Here is a 19,338-nt window from a genome sequence, read left to right as displayed (position 1 = left end):
AAAAATCTTTGCCTTCTTGGTACTGGCTTCTGGTGAGGGGGGCACAATAAATAAGTATATGTAATAAATAAATAAATGAGTATATGTGATTAGGTGACACTTGTTAAAGAGAAAAATAAACCTGGGAAGGGCAGGGAGAGGAGGGAAGACTGTGCGTTTAAATAGGGTGGTTCAGGGAACTTCTCTGATGGTCCAATGGTTAAGACTCCTCACTTCCACTGCAGGGGGCGCTCGTTTTTTGATCCCTGGTTTCGATCTAAGATCCCACATGCCACTTTGTGTGGACCAAAAATAAATAGGACAGTCAGGAAAGGCCTCATTGAGCAGACTTCGTTTGAGTAAAGATCTGAAGGAGGTGAGAGAAGGAACTATTGAAATAGCTGAGGGAAGAATGTTTCAGGCAGAGGGAACAACCAGTTCAAAGTCCCTGCCATGGAAGGAAAATAGGAAAGAGGTTAATGGCAGAGTGAATGAGGCAAAAAGGATAAGATGAGGTCTGGAGGTAAACAGAGCCAGCTCAGGTGTGCTACAAGGAATCACTCATGAGTCACTCAAGAGTTGGACACGACTGAGTGACTGAACTGAAGGTTCAAATCTATACAATTTATATGTATGATCCTTTTGAAATTTATTTTACCTCTTTGGCTGCACAGGATCTTAGCTGCAGCACACAGGATCTTCCAGCTTCTTTGCATCACGTGAACTCATTAGTTGTGGCATGTGGGATCTAGTTCCCTAACCAGGGATCAAGCCTGAGTCCCCTAAATTGGGAAGGCAGAGTCTTGGCCACTGGACCACCAGCGAATTCTCAGATGTATGAGAATTCCCTGGTGGTCCAGTGCTTTGCCTTTCTGTGCCTCTGTTTCCTTGATGGTGCAACGGGGATGACGATGATCCCACCTTTTAAGATTTTGGGGATATATATATATCATTATATATAATGATAAGTGCAGCTCCTGGGACAAAACAAGTACACAAATGTGTTATTTTAAGTAAATAAAAAAATCCCCATAACAACCCTTTTTACAGATGGGGAAACTGAGGCTCAGAAGAGACAAGTCTGTTGGGAGAGGTCATCCTGGAAGTTAGTGTTGGAACCAGAATTTGGCCTTCAATTTCTTTCACTGCTCTGGGCCACAATTTCCCAGTTGGTAAAAGTAATTGGCTCCTGTGACACCGAACACACCTTTTTCCAAACAATAAAGTAACGTATCCTCATTTTACAGATGAGAAAACTGAGTCTGGGGCTCAGACAAGGGGTTGGGAGTGGAAGTCACTCCCTCATGGGGATGCGGCTAGGAACTAGCAGAGGCGGGTCTCAACTGACGCAAATAGAATTCCCAAGTCTCTGAAAGTCCTTCCCGGCGCTGCGTGAAGAATGAGGGGGCTGCTGGACTCGTCGCAGGGGGTTATAGGAGACTAAACTAGCCAGTCGAGGGTGTGGCGAGTTTGGACTAGTTGCGAGGGTGTATAGAGGGGTCTACTCGTCCGCGATCAGGACACCAGCCCCACAAACACGACCTGTCAGGGATTCACAGTCCACCCAGTCAAAGAAGGTGGGAGGAGCCAGATAAGGCCCGTCCCTAACGTCACGTCCGGCGAGGCGGGGCTTCGGGGCTTTCCCCTGGATGGAGGAGGGAGTATCGGTTAACCCCTCCGTGGCTGGGCGGGCTGGAGCTCCGAGGGCCGGAACCCGCGAATTGGGGCTCCCCAGCCACACCCCTCGCGGGATTTAAAGGGACAGGAGGGGCTGGGCCCGGTTGAAGCCCGAACCTTGCGAACGGGCATGAGGCGCTGCCCGTGCCGGGGAAGCCTGAGCGAGGCGGAGGCCCAGGCGCTGCCGGCGGCAGCCCGCATGGGACTGGCGGCGCCGCGAGGGGGGCGGCGGCGGCAGCCAGGGCAGCAACGACCTGGGCCCGGAGCAGGGGGCCCGGTGGGGCGGCCGGAAGGGGGCGGGCCCCGGGCCCGAACCGAGGAGTCCAACCGCCACACCGAGCCCGAGAGGGCCAGCCTCGGGCTTGAGTCGGGGGCCGACGGACGGGCTGAGCCTGAAGCAGCTGGCCTCGGAGCGGAGACGGAGCGGCCCAACCCAACGACGGAGCCAGGCAAGTCCATTCTCCGGACACATCTAGGAGGGAGCAGCCACTGGTCAGAGCTGGAGACAGCCGGTGACTGGACAGAGACTGGGACAGATGGCTTTTGGGCTGATCCACACAGGACTGACCTCCAGTCTCAGCCCCAGAGGACTAACCTCTGGGCACAGCCAGGGGTTGACGGGCCCTGGACAGAACTAGAAAAATATGGGTCACAGACCCAGTCAGAGAGGGCCAAGCCCAGGGCTGATAACCTCTGCACCCAGAACAGGTCAAGCGTCCGGACCCAGCCAGAGGGGGTCCCTCTCTCAACAGAGCGCAGTGCTGACAGCTCTTGGAAACAACCGTTTACCGAGGGCTCCAGGACGCAAAAAGGTACCGAAGACTCCTGGACGGAGCTGCACACTGATGGCTCCCAGATACAACAGGACACTGAAACAGCCTGGAAGCAGCTTGACCCCGGTGGTTTCCCAACACAAGATACCGATGGATTGTGGTCACAGCCCGGCACTGACGGATCCCAGACGGAGCCTAGGACAGACTGCCTTTTGGGGGAGCCCAACCAAGATGACTCATTAGAAGAACCAGAACACAGGGAGTTGGTGACTCACCTGTACTCTCACCTGGAGGGTAGCACCCTGACCCCTGTGCCCCGCCTCATTATCACTCCGGAGACCCCTGAGCCTGAGGCTCGACCAGGGGGACCCCCCTCCCAGCTTGAGGCGGGCAGTGGTGGCTTCTCCTCTGCCTCCTCTTTCGACGAGTCTGAGGATGACGTGGTGGCTGGGGGCGGAGGTGCCAGCGACCCCGAGGACAGATCTGGGGTGAGTGGGACCCATTGCACCCTTGAGCCAGACCCCCACAGACCCCATAGCCCACCCCCCAACTCTCCCACCCCCGCCTTTCCTTTGAGAAGTTCTCTAGAACTCCACCAGCAGTTTTATCTCCAGGCACCTCTTCCATCCACCAACCTCTTCCCTCTGACAGCAGGGTTCCTAGCTCTCCAGGCGCCCTCCTCTTCATTCTCTCCTTTCCCCCGCCTCCAGTCCTGGGGTCTAAAATGGATGGCTGCTGGTCAACTTCATGGCACCCAGGAACCCCTAAAAGTTGCGTGAGTCCTGTGAGTATATACACATGCTTTTGCAGCAAGGGTCTGTGACTTCTGTTGGATCCTCTGGACAGTCTGTGACCGCCCCCGCCCCCCCACCCCGCCCAGACTTTAAAGCATACTAGTTTAGGGAGACAGAAAGGGTGCACTTTCTACCCCACTCTGCTTAGTCTGGGGCCCGTAGTTGCCTTAAGGGATCATCAGTCTTCAACACTCTAAGCTCATTCACTTCTGTAGGGAGCAAGCACCCAGTATTTTTTTTTTTTTATCATTCTCAAAGGGCTGTGTGAACCCCAAACGCTAAGGGACCCCAGCCAAGGACTCTCCCATCTCCCCACTGCATTACCCCCAGATCCCCAGGGTGCTCCTGCAATCTCTTGTTTACATCCTCTATCCTCAGCTTGGGTGCGGTTCTCTGCTGGTGAATCAGGAGGGCTGGCAGGGCAGGTTCAGGGAGGGAGGGTCAGTGCAGGTATGAGAGCCTCCCATGGGTCAGTCTGCTGGAGCCTCCCATTGTCCTGGGGCCCCTGGCTGGAGTCTGCCCTGAGCCCCACTCACCCCACATGCTTTGCTCTCTGAACATGCTCACACATGTGGCCGCAGGTGTAACAGATAGACCTGCCCCAGCCTGCCTGCACTGACCCTCTGAGGCTCTGCTGTTGCTGTTCCCTCTCCCTATTCCCTCACCTCCTTGGCATCTCAGAGCAGCTGAGCTGGAGTGAATGAAGGGAAAAAAAAAAAAAAAAAAACTCTCAAAAAAAAAAAAGGAAAGCAACAGCTCTCACTCACTTATGCCAAGCCCTGTGCCAAGCTCTTTTGTTGATTTATTTATTTTTTGGTTGCAGCTTGCTGCACAAGGGATTTAAGCTCCTCAATCAGGGATCAAACCTGCTCCCCTTGCATTGGGAGTGCAGAGTCCAAACCACTGGTCCGCCAGGGAAGTCCCTGTGCTGAACTCTTGGCTTGTATCAACACATTTAAACTTCACAGCAGCCCTATGAGGAAGATTCTATTATCTCCATTTTACAGATGAGGAGACTGAAGCACAGAGACTCATCCAAAGTCACAGACCTTGGAAGACACAGATTCCAACTTTTACTGAACGCTAGGCACTTTTTCTGAGTGCTGTGTATTATTAACTCGTTGAATCTTTATAACAGCACTGTAAGTTTGGGATTATTATCTCCATTTTACAGAGGGGACACTAAGGCCTGGAGAGGTGAGATCACTTGCTTAGAGTTGGCCTTGTCCAGTCGGAGCCTAGATTCTAACTCAGTTCTGACTGAGTTGAAAACCCAGGCATTTTCACCCCTATAATGTGTGGATCCATCCCTCCTCATCTGCCTTCCTCTGAGCCTTTCTGTCTTCAGTGTTTCCTCATCCTCTAGAATTTGTCTCCAGGGCCCAGCTGTGACTAATATTTGAAGGTGCCCAGCTCCAGAGTCTTCCGTGGTTCCCCAGGGCTTTCTTGATAGTGACCAGGAGTTTGGTCCTGAGTTCAGAGCTTCCTGTCTCCAGGCTCCTTCCTCTGTTCAGCTTCCCTTCTCCCCTCCTGACCCCTTCTGCTGTTGCAACGGAGCCTAAGTACGTGCTGTTCCCCGAACACACTGCTGCCATCCTGCCTCCGATTGTTGCTCAAGCCATTCCCACTGCCCAGAATACCCCTCACTTCCTGCCCCCTTCGTTTTGAAATCCCATCTGACCTTAAAGACCCAGCTACTTTCTTCCTTTCCTCCCCCCTTCCTTCCTTCTCACATGCATCCTTCTAATCAGGCAACAGACAGTCCCCAAGTCCCTGCTATGTGTTTGGCTCCATGTTGGCTTTGCCGGGAACACATCCTGCCTGCATGGAGCTCCCAGGTCACTGGGAGGAGACAGACCCATCACAGGCAGTGACAGCTCGGAGGGGTCAGGGCTGGGATGGGGGAAGCCCACCGGGTTGTGGGAGTCCAGAGAAGGTGACTGGCCAGACCTAGGGTATCAAAGAGGGGCTTCCTGGACTGGGGCGGTGGGGAGCGGGGGACATGTGAGCTAAGGGCATGATGAAATCTGAGACAGCCCAGATTAACCATCAGATCTAAGAAAAAAGAGATAAAGAAGATACTGAATCTGCTTATGATTAAAAGAAAGAAAGAAAAACACACTCTCAGTCAACTTCCTTCAACCCAAACTATATTTTTGGAGCACTTATTCTGTGTCAGGCCATGACTGGGGACATGCTTGTAACCATGGCAACCTCAGTTCTGCTCTCAGTCAAGGCTTGTAATCTGGCAGGGCTGTGGTGGATAACCCCAGGGCAGTGGAGGCAGACCAGAGATAGAACCCCAACAGTACACTGTGTGATTTAGGCAGGTGACTTCACCCCTCTGAGTCTTTCCACCCCTGTAATACAGTCAACAATCGTCCTGGGATGGTGTTTTTAGGATTAGGTGGGTTATGCCACACTGAGCCTTTGTCATTGTGCCTAGATTGTTCCAGGTGCTTAGTAAACAGGAACCTTCATTCATCATCTCCTCTCCATGGCTGGCAGCTGGAGAGGGGAGGGGAGAACCTTTCCTGAGTCCTGCAGTCCAACTCTCTGGTCTGTGTTTGACCTTCCCACCATCCATTAGATGTCTGCTAGGTAACGGGGTTTTCAGGGTATAGGAGACAACATGACTTTGACCCTCAGTGGAGGGAGATGAGCCATGTAGGTTTTTTTCTCTGGATACAACTCATTTTCCCAATCCTTGCTAAGAGTTTGGTATGTGCTTGGAGCAGAGAAGGTATTTGTGTGTGTGTGTGCATGCACACTAGTGTAAAGAACCCACCTGCCAATGCAGGAGACGTAAGAGATTCGAGTTTGGTTCCTGGGTCAGGAAGATCCCCTGGAGGGCATGGCAACCCACTCCAGTATTCTTGCCTGGGAAATCTCATGGACAGAGGAGCCTGGTGGGCTACAGTCTACAGGGTCACACAGAGTCGGACAGGACTGAAGTGACTTAGCATGCATGTGTGCATGCATGTGTGTGTGTGTACACACATGGGTGTGTGTGTGCAGATGCTCTTGGTTGAGTCAACAGGATACAACTGAATCCTTGTTTTCTGTTGGCTTCTCTGTTTTATTTGCTGCCACCTTTTCTCTGCATCTATGTTTCATTTTCTTTCTCTGTCATTACCCTGTCTCCCATTCTGTTTCTCTGTTTCTTTCTCTTCTGGTAACTCTGTGTCAGTGGGAAGAGGTCAGGATTGCTGTAGTAACAAACAGCGCCCAAACTTAATGACTTGAAGCAAGGAAGGATTTTTCTTCTCGTTAGGCTGTGCTGCCTGTGCGATCTTAGTTCCCTGACCAGGGATTGAACATGGGCCCTCAGAAGTGATGGGTGAGGCGAGGGGCCCCTGCTCCATGCTGTCTTCACTCAGCTGCTGTTTCTCTTGCCACAGTGCCCTGCCCCCCCCCCCCCCCCCCCTTCTTTAATAGGAAAACGAACATGGAGTCACTCACTGGCTTTAAGACTCCATCTAAAAGTAACACTTCCACTTACATTTCATTGGCCAAAGCTAAGTTTGAGAGGGCAGGGGTATTCCTGGCAGGGAGACAAGCCTGAGGTCTTTGGTGAGCAGCTGTTAGGGCCACCACAGTCTCTATCTTTGTCCCAGTCATCACTTTGCCCCCTGTCTCTATTTCTCTCTCTCTGTTGTTCCGCCTCTATCCATCAACTCCTTTATCATTTTCCCTGGAAGATCTGACTTCATTCAGGAACAGCAGGCTTCCCCACTTTTGGTGTGTGTATGTCATGGAAAGATGTAGGGTGTTACTGGTGACTACAAAACCTAGCCTATCTTTACTTCTTTGAGAAGGACAGAGAGACACAGATAGAAAGTGATCACACTGAGGGACTTCCCTGGTGGTCCAGTGGTTAAGACTCTGTGCTCCCGATATAGGGTTCGATCCCTGACTGGGGGAGATCCCTTACGCTGTGCAGCCAAAAAAAGAAGTGATGACACTGAGATAAATGGAAAGGGACTCTTCTCACCTTTGCTGAGGCTTTGGAGGGTGCTCATGATTACTAAAGTAAGTGAGCTTTGCTCACCCCAATGAGCTTAAGCCCAGCGATCCCAGGAAGCCCCACTGGCCCTTGGAAAGACCCCAGGCTTGCCCCTTGGTTCCCTCTCAGGGCACTCGCCTCATCCTCCCTTCCTGGCCTCAACCCTGACCCCACCCTCTCTGCCCCACACAGAACAAGCCGTGGAAGAAGCTGAAGACAGTTCTGAAGTATTCGCCCTTTGTGGTCTCCTTCCGAAAACACTACCCTTGGGTCCAGCTGTCTGGACACTCTGGTGAGAGCGGGCGGGGAGAAGGGTGGCTGGGGGGCAGCCCGATCTGGGCAGAGATGCCTGGAGCGGGGGAAGGAACCGCTGTTTGTCCTTTAGGTCCCCATCTGTAAAATGGGCTACGTGGCAGTCTCCAGCTCCTGGAGCCGTTGCGGTGCATGCTTAGGCTGGGCCGGGCCATTCGCACCTCAGGGTGGAGGGCTGTGTCCTGTTAGAATGGTGTCAGGGTGGTGGGGGGCAAACCTTGACCACGGAGACAGAGGGGCCTGAGCTTGAATCCGAATTCTGCTCTTTATTTGTGGATGGCCCTGGGCAAGTTACTTTCCCTCACTGGGGCCCTACCCCTCCTAAATGGCAGCTCCCAGTCCCTGTCCCCATCCTGTGTCTGGAGCAGAGTAGGCCCCCAGGAAACAACAGCTATGGGGCTTCCCTGTTGGCTCAGTGGTAAGGAACCCACCTGCTGATGCAAAAGATGGGGATTCGATTCCTGGGTAGGGAAGATCCTTTGGAGAAGGAAATAGCAAGCCATTTCAGTATTCTTGCCTGGGAAATCCCATGGACAGAGGAGCCTGGCGGGCTACAGTCCATGGGGTCGAAAAGAGTTGGACTCAATTTAGTGGCTAAACAACAACAAACAACAGCTTTAATGTTTTTCCCCCCCCCAGGACTTAGCATGGTGTCTTAAGCACATAGTAGCATGAGGCCAAGCATCTAGCATTTTTGGTCAAGGGCTAGATAATAAATGTAAAGTACTCAACTCTGTTTTTGCAACATATAAGCAGACATAGATAATGTGTTCCAATAAAGCCTTTTTTTTTTCCTTCTTTTTACAAAAACTGGCAGTGGGCTAGACTAGACAAATTGTTCCTATGAGCAAAGGGAAGGGAACTTATCTTCCTGTTCATCCTCAGATCTGAGTCAGAGAAAGGCAAAGTCCCCCCCGCCCCCCACCACCAAAACTGTCAACACAGGCCTGCCATCTGTATGTATCCTAGTTACTATTGCTGAGTTAAAAAAAACAGAAAACAGAAAATTCAAAACTTAGTGGTTAAAAAAACAAACAAACAACTTAGTGGAATAAAACAACCATATTATTACACTCATAAGTTTTGGGTCAGGAATTCAGACAGAGCATAGCCGGGATGGCTTATTGCTGCGTCATGATACCTGGGAATTCAGCTAGGACAGTTGAAGGCTGCAGGCTGGAAACCTTTGGAGATTCACTCATTCACACACCAGGCAGTTGATGCTGGCTGTTGGCTGGTTCTCCGTTGGGGCTGCCAGCTGGAAAGCCCATGTGTGACTTCTCAGTGTGGCTGCTTGGGCTTCTTCACAGTATGGTGCCTCAGCAGTCAGATTTCTTACTTGGTAGCTCAGGACTGAAAGGCAAGGGTCTGTGATAACAAAGTGGAGGCTGCGTCTCAGACTCTGAAGTCATAGTGTTGCTTCTGCCATAAGAAGCAAGATTCTGTCAGAATCAAGGGGAAAAGGATTAAAGAATTAGATTCCACTTCTTGATTGGAGTGGCAAAATTCTAGAAGAGTGTGTGGACATGAGCTACTCTTTACTCATCATATATATATGATGAAAACAAAACAAATACCCCAGGAGAAGGGTTCGTGATTACCGTTACAGACATTTTGGAAAATATAATCTGAAAATACTATCTGTCATTCTAATCTACACTCTCTGCACGGCCCAGGAAATGCCAGATTTGTGAATTAACAAGGTCCGTTTTGTTAGCGCTCTGGGACTCCAGGCTGAAGCAAATGCATATCAGCTCTGGAGAGTCATGCTCTTGACTCAGCTGTCACAAAAGTTCTCACTGCTGATCGTGAGCTCATAATCCAAAATTACAAAACAAATGAGAACATAGTCTGCTGGGAATCTGACTCTGTTTAAACAAAAATGCAGAACTAGGCCCTTCCTTCACCAACTGTGGCCAAGATTTTTTTTTAATTGAAGGATAATTGCTTTACAGTATTTTGTGGTTTTCTGTCATACATTAACAAGAATCAGCCATAGGTACACCCATGTCCCCTCCCTCCCCAAACTCCCATCTCCCTACCCATTCCACCCTTTTAGATTGTCATAGAGCACCTGTTTGAGTTCCCTGAATCCTACAGCAAATTCCCATTGGCTATGGGAATTGGCTATTTCCATATGGTATTGTAAGTTTCCATGTTACTCTCTGGATACATCTCACCCTCTCCCCTCCCTCCATGTCCATAGATCCATTCTCTATGTCTGTTTCTCCATTGCCTCCCTGAAAATAAATCCATCTTTTTAGATTCCATATATATGTATCAGTATACAATATTTATACTTCTCTTTCTGACTTACTTCAATATAATAGGCTCTAGGTTCATCCACCTCATTAGAACTGATTCAAATACATTCCCCTGGCCAAGATTTTGAGAGCTGCAGGGAGGGAGAGAAAGTATTGCAGATGGGTCAGGCAAGATGATGGTGGCCAGGATCTGAGACACACGGGGAAGTGGCTCATTCAGTTTCTGACCCTCTTGTTGATGGCTGCTCACAGGGAACTTTCAGGCAGGAGAAGATGGTTGGATTCTGAAGCGTTTCTGTCAGTATGAGCAGCGCAGCCTGGAGCAGCTGATGCGTGACCCCCTGCGGCCTTTTGTGCCAGCCTACTATGGCGTAGTGCAGCGGGATGGCCAGACCTTTAACCAGATGGAAGATCTGCTGGCAGACTTTGAGAACCCCTCCATCATGGACTGCAAGATGGGCAGCAGGTAGGTTCAGGGGCAGCCATGGGGCAGAGGCAAAGGGTTGGGTGGACATTTTTGAAAATAGCACCAAACCTATCTTCTTCTTTTTAAACAATACTTAATTATTTATTTCGCTGTACCAGGTCCAGCTTGTGGCATGTGGGATCTTTAGTTGTGGCATGTGGGATTTAGTTCCCTAACCAGGGATCAAACTGGGCCCCCAGCACTGGGAGCACAGAATCTTATTCACTGGACCACCAGGGAAGTCTTAAGCCAATCTTCAAAGTGGTTGTACTAGCATCCTTCCCCATCAGCAGTGTATGAGAGTTCCAGTTGTTCTATCTTGTCATCAAGGCTTTGTATTACCTGTTTTACTACTTTTAGCTATCTTGGTGGGTATCTCTTTATTGTTTTAATTTCTATTTCTCTGATGACCAAAGAAATTAAGCATTGATTAGCCATTTGGATATCCTCTTTTGAAAACTGCCCATTTTACTATTTCATTTTGCTCATTTTTTGACTGGGCTCTCTTACTGTTATAAAGATTTGTATTTTGGATACACGTCCTTTGCTGGAGATACAAACACATACACACACACACACACACACACAAACCATTCTCTCTCTCTCCAGGTCTCCCATTTCACTCTCTTCATGTCTTTTGATAAACAGAAGTACTTTTAATGTAGTACAGTTTATCAATTTATTTCATTATGGTTAGTAGCTTTTAAAGAAATCTGCCTACTTTAAGATCACAGTGATCTCCTGTGTTTTCTTCTACAGGTTTTTTTTTTTTTAATTATTTACTTATTTTTGACTGTGCTGGGTCTTTGTTGCCACGAGGGCTTTTCTCCAGGTGCAGCGAGTAGGGGCTACTCTCTAGTTGTGGTGCACAGGCTTCCCATTGCAGTGGCTTCTCTTTGTTGCAGAGCACGCGCTCTAGGGTGTGCAGGCTCAGTAGCAGTTATGGTTCCTGGGCTCTAGAGCACAGGTTCAATAGTTGTGGCATATGGGCTTAGTTGCTCTGTGGCATGTGGGATCTTCCTGGACCAGGGATCAAACCTGTGTCTCCTGCATTGGCAGACAGATTCTTTACCACTGAGGTACCAGGGAAACCCCTACAAGCTTAGTTTTAACTTTCACATTTAGATCTGCAATCCATCTAGATGTAATTTTTATATATGGTGTGAGGCAGGGATCGAGGTTCATTTTCCCTTTCCGTATGGATATCTTGTTGACCCAGTATCATTGATTGAAAAGACTGCTCCTTCCCCATTGAATTGCAGTGCCTTCCTTGTCATAAATCAGGTGAATGTACTTGTGTGTCTGTTTGTGGACTCTGTCCCAGTTCACTGATCTGTTTGTCTATTCTTGTGCCATACTATAGTTTTATAACACTCCTTGATATCAGGGAGTAAAAGTCCTCCAGCTTTGTTCTTCATAGTTTCCCTTGTTACATCCTTTGTGTCCCAGGACCTACCTGGAGGAGGAGCTGGTGAAGGCGCGAGAACGGCCCCGGCCCCGGAAGGACATGTATGAGAAGATGGTGGCTGTGGACCCCGGGGCCCCCACCCCCGAGGAGCATGCCCAGTGTGCGGTCACCAAGCCCCGCTACATGCAGTGGAGGGAGACCGTGAGCTCAACCTCCACCCTGGGCTTCCGGATCGAGGGCATCAAGGTGAGGCCCAGGAGCTGCTGGCCTGTTTCCGGAGGGCTAAGAGCTAGGTCTGAGACAGAGTGACAGAAAAACCAACCAACTAGGGTGTCAGAAAAAACTGGAAAGATGCCAGATTTGGAGAGCGAGCAGGAGACTGCAGAGGATGGAAAAACAGGCTGGGAGAGGTCCGCTTCCCTGTTCCTGCCATGTCTGCCACAGACCAAGTTTTGTTTATCCACCTGCCTGAAAGTCTCTTGATTCCACCTTCTTTCCCCCTCCCCGAGGCCCTGTCTGAGTCCAGCCCCATCTTCTCCTACCCCAGCTGCCCTGGGCTCCCAGATGCTGGACCCACCCACTCTGATCCATCTTCTGACACAGCAGCTGGATGGGCTTTTTCCTTCTTATGCAGAAAAGTTTTCTCTTTTTTCTTCTTCTTCTTTTCTTTTTTGTAAATTAAATCTAATTGTGTGAATAGCTATCCACCACAGTTTGAAAGTCAAAATAATGTAAAGGAAATCTCTCTCCCAACCCTGTTGCTCTCCTTCCTGTTCTGTGCCCCCACCCCCCGCAACGCCACACCTCCTCATGGGGAACCACTTGATCAGTTACTTATATTTCTTCCTCTATATACAAACAAATGCAGCCTACATTTTCCTCTCTTTCTTACAAAAGATAGCATGGTCCTGGAGAGTTTTCCTCATCATTGCAGAGAGAGAGATTTTCCTCCCGCTCTGCTTCCTTCCTTCCTTTCTTTTCCCTGTGTATTAGCTCTCTGTGGGTGTGCCACAAGCCCCTGTGGATGGCACAGTGAAGTACTCATTTCTTTGAAAGGGTCCTCCTATCTCCGGCCACAGGCCCTCTGCACTTGCTGTTTCCTGTGCCAGGACTGCTCTTCCCCCTTCCCCTGGTTGACTGACTCTCAGTTACTTCCCAGTCTCCTTCCAAATTCCACTTCCTCTGGGAAGCCCACCTTGATTTCTGTCCTACTAGTTCAGGGCTTCTCTTCACCTCCTTCTAACTTCCCACACTCCCGTATCTTATCTCCCTTTATGATGATCTTATTTCAGTATCTGCCTCCCTCATCTGATTACACCTGTGCTGTTACCTCTGTGTTACCATTGCCCACAGGGCACCTGGCATAGCCTGGCAGGATGACTCAGGGGGCCCTTTGTACCTCTCTCAGACATAACAAATAACATTAGTCTCCTTTATTTTACTGCTTCTCTGCCTTTTGACTAAGATCAAGTGTAGTATGGGAGCTTCTCAGATGGCCCAGTGGTAAAGAATCTGCCTGGCAATGCAGGAGATGCAAGAGACGCAGGTTTGATCCCTGGGTAGGGAAGATCCCCTAGAGTTGTTGAGTCGCTAAGTCACGTCCGACTCTTTGCAACCCTGTGGACTGCAGCACTCTAGGCGTCCCTCTCCTTCGCCATCTTCCAGAACTTGCTTAAACTCATGTCCATTGAGTTGGTGATGCCATCCAACCATCTCATCTTCTGTCGCCCCCTTCTTCTCCTGTCCTCAGTCTTTCTCAGCATCAGGGGCTTTTCCAATGAGTCGGCTCTTCACTTCAGGTGGCCACAGTATTGGAGCTTCAGCTTCAGTATCGGTCCTTCCTAACGAATATTCAGGGTTGATTTCCTTTAGGATTGACTAGTTTGAGCTCCTTGAAGTCCAAGGGACTCTCAAGAGTTTTTTCTAGCACCACAATTTGAAAGCATCTCCGGTATTCTTGCCTGAAAAATTCCATGAACAGAGGAGCCTGACGGGCTACAGTCCACAGGGTCGCAAAGAGTCAGATATGACTGAGCGACTGAGCACTTTATTGAGTGGTGCCCAGCACTGTGCTATGGATCCTAATCCTTATACCAGCTTTAGGAGGTGGATATCAACACAATCCCATTTTCCAGATGAGGAAATCAAGGTTGAGGCAGGTGAAGTGACTTGCTCAAGGCCACTGAGTTAGGAAGTATCAGAGCCATGATTCAAAGCCAGATCCAAAGCTCTCCAAAGCCCACTTGGCTAGACCGGTTCATCCAGGGGGTTCAAGGTCAGACCTGAAGGACTGGTTGCTCAGGAGTATGACCTGGGGCTGAGTATGACCAGGTGGCTGGCTTCCCCTGAACAGCAAGTAAGCCTGGAGGCAGGTAGTTGCCCCCCAGAGGTGTCTGAGGCTGCTTGGTGTTGGGTGTGGGAAGGAAAAGCCATGACACCCCTCGTCTTACAGAAAGCCGATGGGACCTGCAACACTAACTTCAAGAAGACGCAGAAGCTGGAGCAGGTGACAAAGGTGTTGGAGGATTTTGTGGACGGGAACCACACAATCCTGGTGAGCGGGACACCCATGCCCCCAGATTTAGAAGCGTAGGACCGCCACATCCTTGTTCCTCCCATGTTAACCATCGTTTGCTTCAGCTGACACTGGGCTGGCATCGCTCACTGCCTTGTCAGGGTTGGCAGGTCCAGGAGTGCCCTGCTGTCATGTCTGGTGGCTGCCTCACTGTCTCAGCTCCTGGCTTGATCGCCCAGCAGGCTGGCCTGGGCTTGTTCTCACAGTGGAAGCAGCAGAACAAGAGAGCAAGTGAAAAACCAAGGTCTCTCAATGACTGAGCTCAGAATGGCCACCTTCATTCCTACAAGGTTCTGTTGACCAAAGCAACTCATAAGATCAAGCCTAGATTATAAGGGAAAGAGTCTGCCTCTTGGTAGGAAAAGCTGCTAGAAATTGTGGGCATTCATGTAATCTACCAGCTACACTCTTATCTGTGCCACCCTGATGCCTCCAATCCTGGCCCCCCTCCCATTTCCCCATGGCTCCTCTTATCCGATCCTGGCTGGGGTCTGCCCACTCCTTTGGGGGGAATGAGATGGAGTCAGATCTTAAGGTGGGTAAGGACCCACAAAGTCCATGAACTAACCAAGAAATCTTCCCTCTCACCCACAGAGAAAGTATGTGGCACGCCTAGAAGAACTTCGTGAAGCTCTGGAAAGCTCCCCTTTCTTCAGGACCCACGAGGTGTGAGCCCCAGCCGCCATGGGAACAGAGGGCCCTGTGTGTGTCGGGGGGTGTCTGGGTCCAGGTGGCCTCAGGAGAAACCGCTGACAGAGTCACCTGCCAAAGCTATAAAAGGAGACCCTGAGGGAATTCCCTGGTGGTCCAGTGGTGAGGACTCTCACTGACCAGGGCCTGGGTTCAAACCCTAGTCGGGGAACTAAGATCCCACAAGCCTTATGGCATGGCAAAAAAAAAAAAAGAGGCCCCTCCCCTAGGTTTGGGAGTTTGCTTCTTTAGGGTAAGCAGCATCAGGAATTTCAGGGAGGGGACAGTTGGGAACACGGACTGCAGGCAGACAGCCTGGGGTGAAGGCTGGTCCTGCCATGTGACCCTGGACATGTGGCCTACCCCCTTGGGCCTTGGTTTCTTCGTGGGAGAGGAAGGGAAAATAGTACCTTCCTTATGGAGCTGCTGAGGTGGACCTGAGCGAATATAGAGTGCTGTTCAGAGCGCAGAAGAGCTCCCAGCTCTTGTGATGATTTTGTAGCCATAATTATTATTTAAAATAATTTTTCTTTATTTTTGGCTGTATCAGGCCTTAGCTGTGGCATGAGACATCTTTGTTGTGGTGCTCAGGCTTAGTTGCTCTGTGGCATGTGGAATCTTAGTTCTCCGACCATGAATTGAACCTAAGTTCCCTGCATTGGAAGGCAGATTCTTTTCTCTTTGAAGGAGATAATTTTATTTATTTTTTTTATCTTTGGCTGCACTGGGACTCTAGCTGTGGAGAGCAGGGGCTACTCTCTAGTTGTGGTGCAAGGGTTTCTCATTGCAGTGGCCTCTCGTTGCGGAGTGTGGGCTCTAGGGCGTGTGGGCTCAGTCATTACAGTTCCTGGGCTCTAGTGCACAGGCTTAATCATTGTTGCACACGCATGGGCTTAGTTGCTTCACTGCACGTGGGATCTGGAATGCGGATTCTTAACCACTGCATCGCCAGGGAATTCTCCATAGCTACTTACAGTTATTGTTCCCTGCATTCCTCCTTTGGCAGCTCTCCCCCTCGCCTTTCCCGCCCTTTCACAGTCTATCTCTTTGGAAGCCGTCACCTCTCTGGGGCTATCTCAGGAAGTCTGTGGTGACGTCACCAGGTGTATCTCTACGTTCTTCCATCTCTCTGTTCCAAGTCCCTCTCTCCTCTTTTTCCTGTTAGCACTGACTGCCGAAAGAGCCACATCTGGGAGTCAGGCGGGCCGTGTTTGAACCCCAGCTGCCTGGGCAGTGGCTCTGCAGGCCTGTCTCCTGACCTGTAGGACAGGGCACCAGGAGCACCTGCCTCCTGGGTGTAGTGAAGGTTAAGTGGATTAACTTAGGTGAAACCCAGCCCACAGGAAACCCTCAGTGTGTGCCAGTTTTCACTGTCACATGTCATCACTGACTGTCACCCTCATCACCATCACTGCCTTCGAGCTTCACAATGCGAGGCACAAAGAGGAGGCTTGGGGACTCTGTCTCCTCTATCCTCGTGTTTGGTTTCACCTGCCTGGTGACTGAATCCGAAAAAAAAACAAGTTGCCAAGATTTAAAACCTGAGACTTCACACCAAAATTGGGATTTCTAGTTTCCTTTGGACCACAGGAGACGTGGCAGTCCTGGGCTCCTCCCCATGTGCCAACAGCCATCCAGAACTGGGCGGCGGTGCCTCTCCTGGCAGCCACCTGCTCAGCTGCCCCGTCACCTGTGTTCCCTGGAAGAACTGATGTTTGAAACCCAACTAGCAAAAGGGAGGGGCTTGCAAACCTGTAGTTAGACAAGAGGAAGGACTGTGTTGCTAATTAAAAAAAAAAAAGTTTTATTTATTTATTTTTGGCTGTGCCGGGTCTTCACTGCTGCTGCTCGAGCTTTCTCTAGTTGCAGAAAGCGGGGGCTACCCTTGGTTGCGGTGTGCAGGCTTCTCATCGCGGTGGCTTCTCTTGTTGCAGAGCACAGGCTCTAGGGCGCGTGTTTCAGGGGTTGTGGTTCCCGGGCTCTAGGGCACAGGCTCAATAGTTGCGGCGCACCGGCTTAGTTGGTCCGCAGCATGTGAGATCTTCCTGGACCTGGGATCGAACCCATGTTTCCTGCATTGGCAGGCAGATTCTTTACCACTTAGTCACCAGGGAAGCCCTGTATTTCTAATTTAAAAAGAAAAAAACAGCCCAGTATCTCCGTAGGGCAGTGTGCCCAGCTCCACAAGGCAGGTTGTGAGCTGTGGAACATGGAATGCTGCAATGATCCCAAGGAGGGAGGTCATCCCCATTCTACAGATGAGGAAACTGAGCCTGGAAAAAAGGAAGCCACTTGCCTCGGGTCACCAGTAGCAATTCCCTGGGGCTGAGTAGCTGCTGCCCCTGACCATGAGGAGGCATTATCCACACCCTCAGTCCCCATCAGGCTCCTTTGACCCATTTAGGATCCTGCAGGCATTGGATTTTGTACCCCAGTTTGAAAAGGGGTAACAGCTAACACTGTTTTACATTAAAAACTTTTTTATTTCAGCTGTCAGGTCTTAGTTACAGCTCTCGGGCTTCTCTAGTCACTGGCTTCTTTGTAGTTGCAGTGTGCAGGCTTGAGTTGCAGCACTCAGGCTTAGTTGCTCGAGTCCTTGTCCGCTGCATTGCAATGCGGATTCTTAACCACTGGACCACCAGGGAAATCCCTGTTTTGTATTTGTTTATACAGGCAAGTCTTTTAAGAGTTTTATGTGGATTACTTCCTATAAATAACATGCATAGCAGTCTTCGAGGTAAATGGTAAGGAGAGTTAAAAGTCCCCTGCCCAGGGCCATGCAGCCTGTAAGTGACAGAGCTGGGGCTTGAACCCAGGCAGCCCAACTCCAAAGTCCATGCTATCAGCCACCCTCTCAGCTGTCTGCTGGGGCCGGGACCTTGGCTGTGCCTGCCCCTCCCTTTAACCTCCTGCCTCTCCCTCTGCAGGTGGTAGGCAGTTCCCTCCTCTTTGTGCACGACCACACCGGCCTGGCCAAGGTCTGGATGATTGACTTCGGCAAGACCGTGGCCCTCCCTGACCACCAGACGCTCAGCCACAGGCTGCCCTGGGTTGAAGGCAATCGCGAGGACGGCTACCTCTGGGGCCTGGACAACATGATCTGCCTGCTCCAGGGCCTGGCCCAGAGCTGACCTGCTCGTCCACAACCAGGTTCATTTATTGGATGGCGCCCATCTGGCTGGAGGGGCCCCGAGATGTGAGGGGGCCTGAGGTTGGCCACAGGGGAGCTAAAGTCCAGGGATAGGAGAGGTTGCATCGCACACCATGCAGGACCAGCGTGGAAGATCCGAAGGGCCTTGGAAATGCGGGTGAGGGCCCGCCCCACCCTTTGACCAGATGGGAGGTTGTTAAGAACCGGAGAGGCAGTGTGACCTGGCTGGGGCCCGCAGTTGAGTCAGAACCAGACTGGGCCCCTGACCAGCCAAGAGGGGATGCAGAGGCCGCAGCTAAACCACGCGCCCTGAAAGAACGCAGTGCACATGCTTGCACGGTACAGGCGTGACCTCAGGCCTGTCACCACATGAGTGACGGTAACCACGGCCCCTCCCTCTGCGGGCTGGCTGCTGGCGGGGCGGGAGAGCCAGACCTCATTAGTGAACAAACGCAGCAGCTCTCCTCCCACCCAGCAGTTACAGCCCCCCCCCACTCTTCATCTGGGGGCCGCCTAGGCTGGCAGAGGCTCTGAGGGTGTGGCGCTGTGGGTTGGGCCTGAGGGCTGACACCGCTGGGCAGGGCTCGGTTCACCCCGTCCTACCCGCCCCTGGCCCCATGGGCTCCTTCCCTGCTCCCTGGAGAACTGCTGACCCCCTGGCGACCGAAACCACAGCCACATCCCGTGCCGCCACTGTGACAGCACCATCTCAACCCTCAGGCACCAGCCTCAGCTGGGGACTTCCTCCTCCTGCCCTCTTCTGTCTCCTTCCTCCTAGAGGGCTGCGGTCGCAGCAAGGGCTTTCAGACGCCAGGCAGACATGGGCCTGGCTCGGGACCCAGCTACTTTCCTCAGGAGCGCCCCTTCTCCGGCCGGCCTCTGCAGGGAAGATGCCCTGCTTGGTTGGGCCTGAGGTGCAGGGTGGGTGGGGATGGCAACCTGGTCCAAACCAAAAGACCCCAGCACCCTGAGGCGTGGGTGGAGCCCCTCTGTCCTGCTCCTAACTTTGGGTTCCTGGCCCACCAGGCTGGGCTGGGGGAAGAGAGGCACCCCCTCCCCCTTAGCCAAAGCTCTGGCGTGGTCTTCCAGGCTGAGGGTTGCTCCTTTTCTACTGTCTTTATACTTATTTATACAAGAGAGGTAGTTGTTTGATGGGGCCACACTGGGGATCAGGAGGCAACATCGCTTCACTGCCTTCCCCCTGTGACGACACCCCAATAAACACATCTGTAGTCCATTTTGT

General features: G+C 51.2%; 1 protein-coding gene across 1 annotated transcript; it reads left to right on the top strand.

Annotated features, from left to right (window-relative positions):
* Positions 1 to 1,616: 1,616 nt before the first annotated feature.
* On the top strand, positions 1,617 to 19,332 carry ITPKC (inositol-trisphosphate 3-kinase C). The gene is made up of 7 exons (XM_027515757.1): positions 1,617 to 2,917; positions 7,422 to 7,521; positions 10,058 to 10,271; positions 11,721 to 11,925; positions 14,132 to 14,233; positions 14,849 to 14,920; positions 17,872 to 19,332. The coding sequence occupies exons 1-7, from the start codon at positions 1,787 to 1,789 to the stop codon at positions 18,073 to 18,075; spliced, it is 2,028 nt and encodes a 675-aa protein (XP_027371558.1). The 5' UTR covers positions 1,617 to 1,786; the 3' UTR covers positions 18,076 to 19,332.
* The last annotated feature ends 6 nt before the right edge of the window (positions 19,333 to 19,338 follow it).

Source organism: Bos indicus x Bos taurus, chromosome 18 (assembly GCF_003369695.1).
Source record: "Bos indicus x Bos taurus breed Angus x Brahman F1 hybrid chromosome 18, Bos_hybrid_MaternalHap_v2.0, whole genome shotgun sequence".
Classification (NCBI taxonomy): Eukaryota; Metazoa; Chordata; class Mammalia; order Artiodactyla; family Bovidae; genus Bos; species Bos indicus x Bos taurus.
This window is presented reverse-complemented; position numbering and strand designations above follow the sequence as displayed.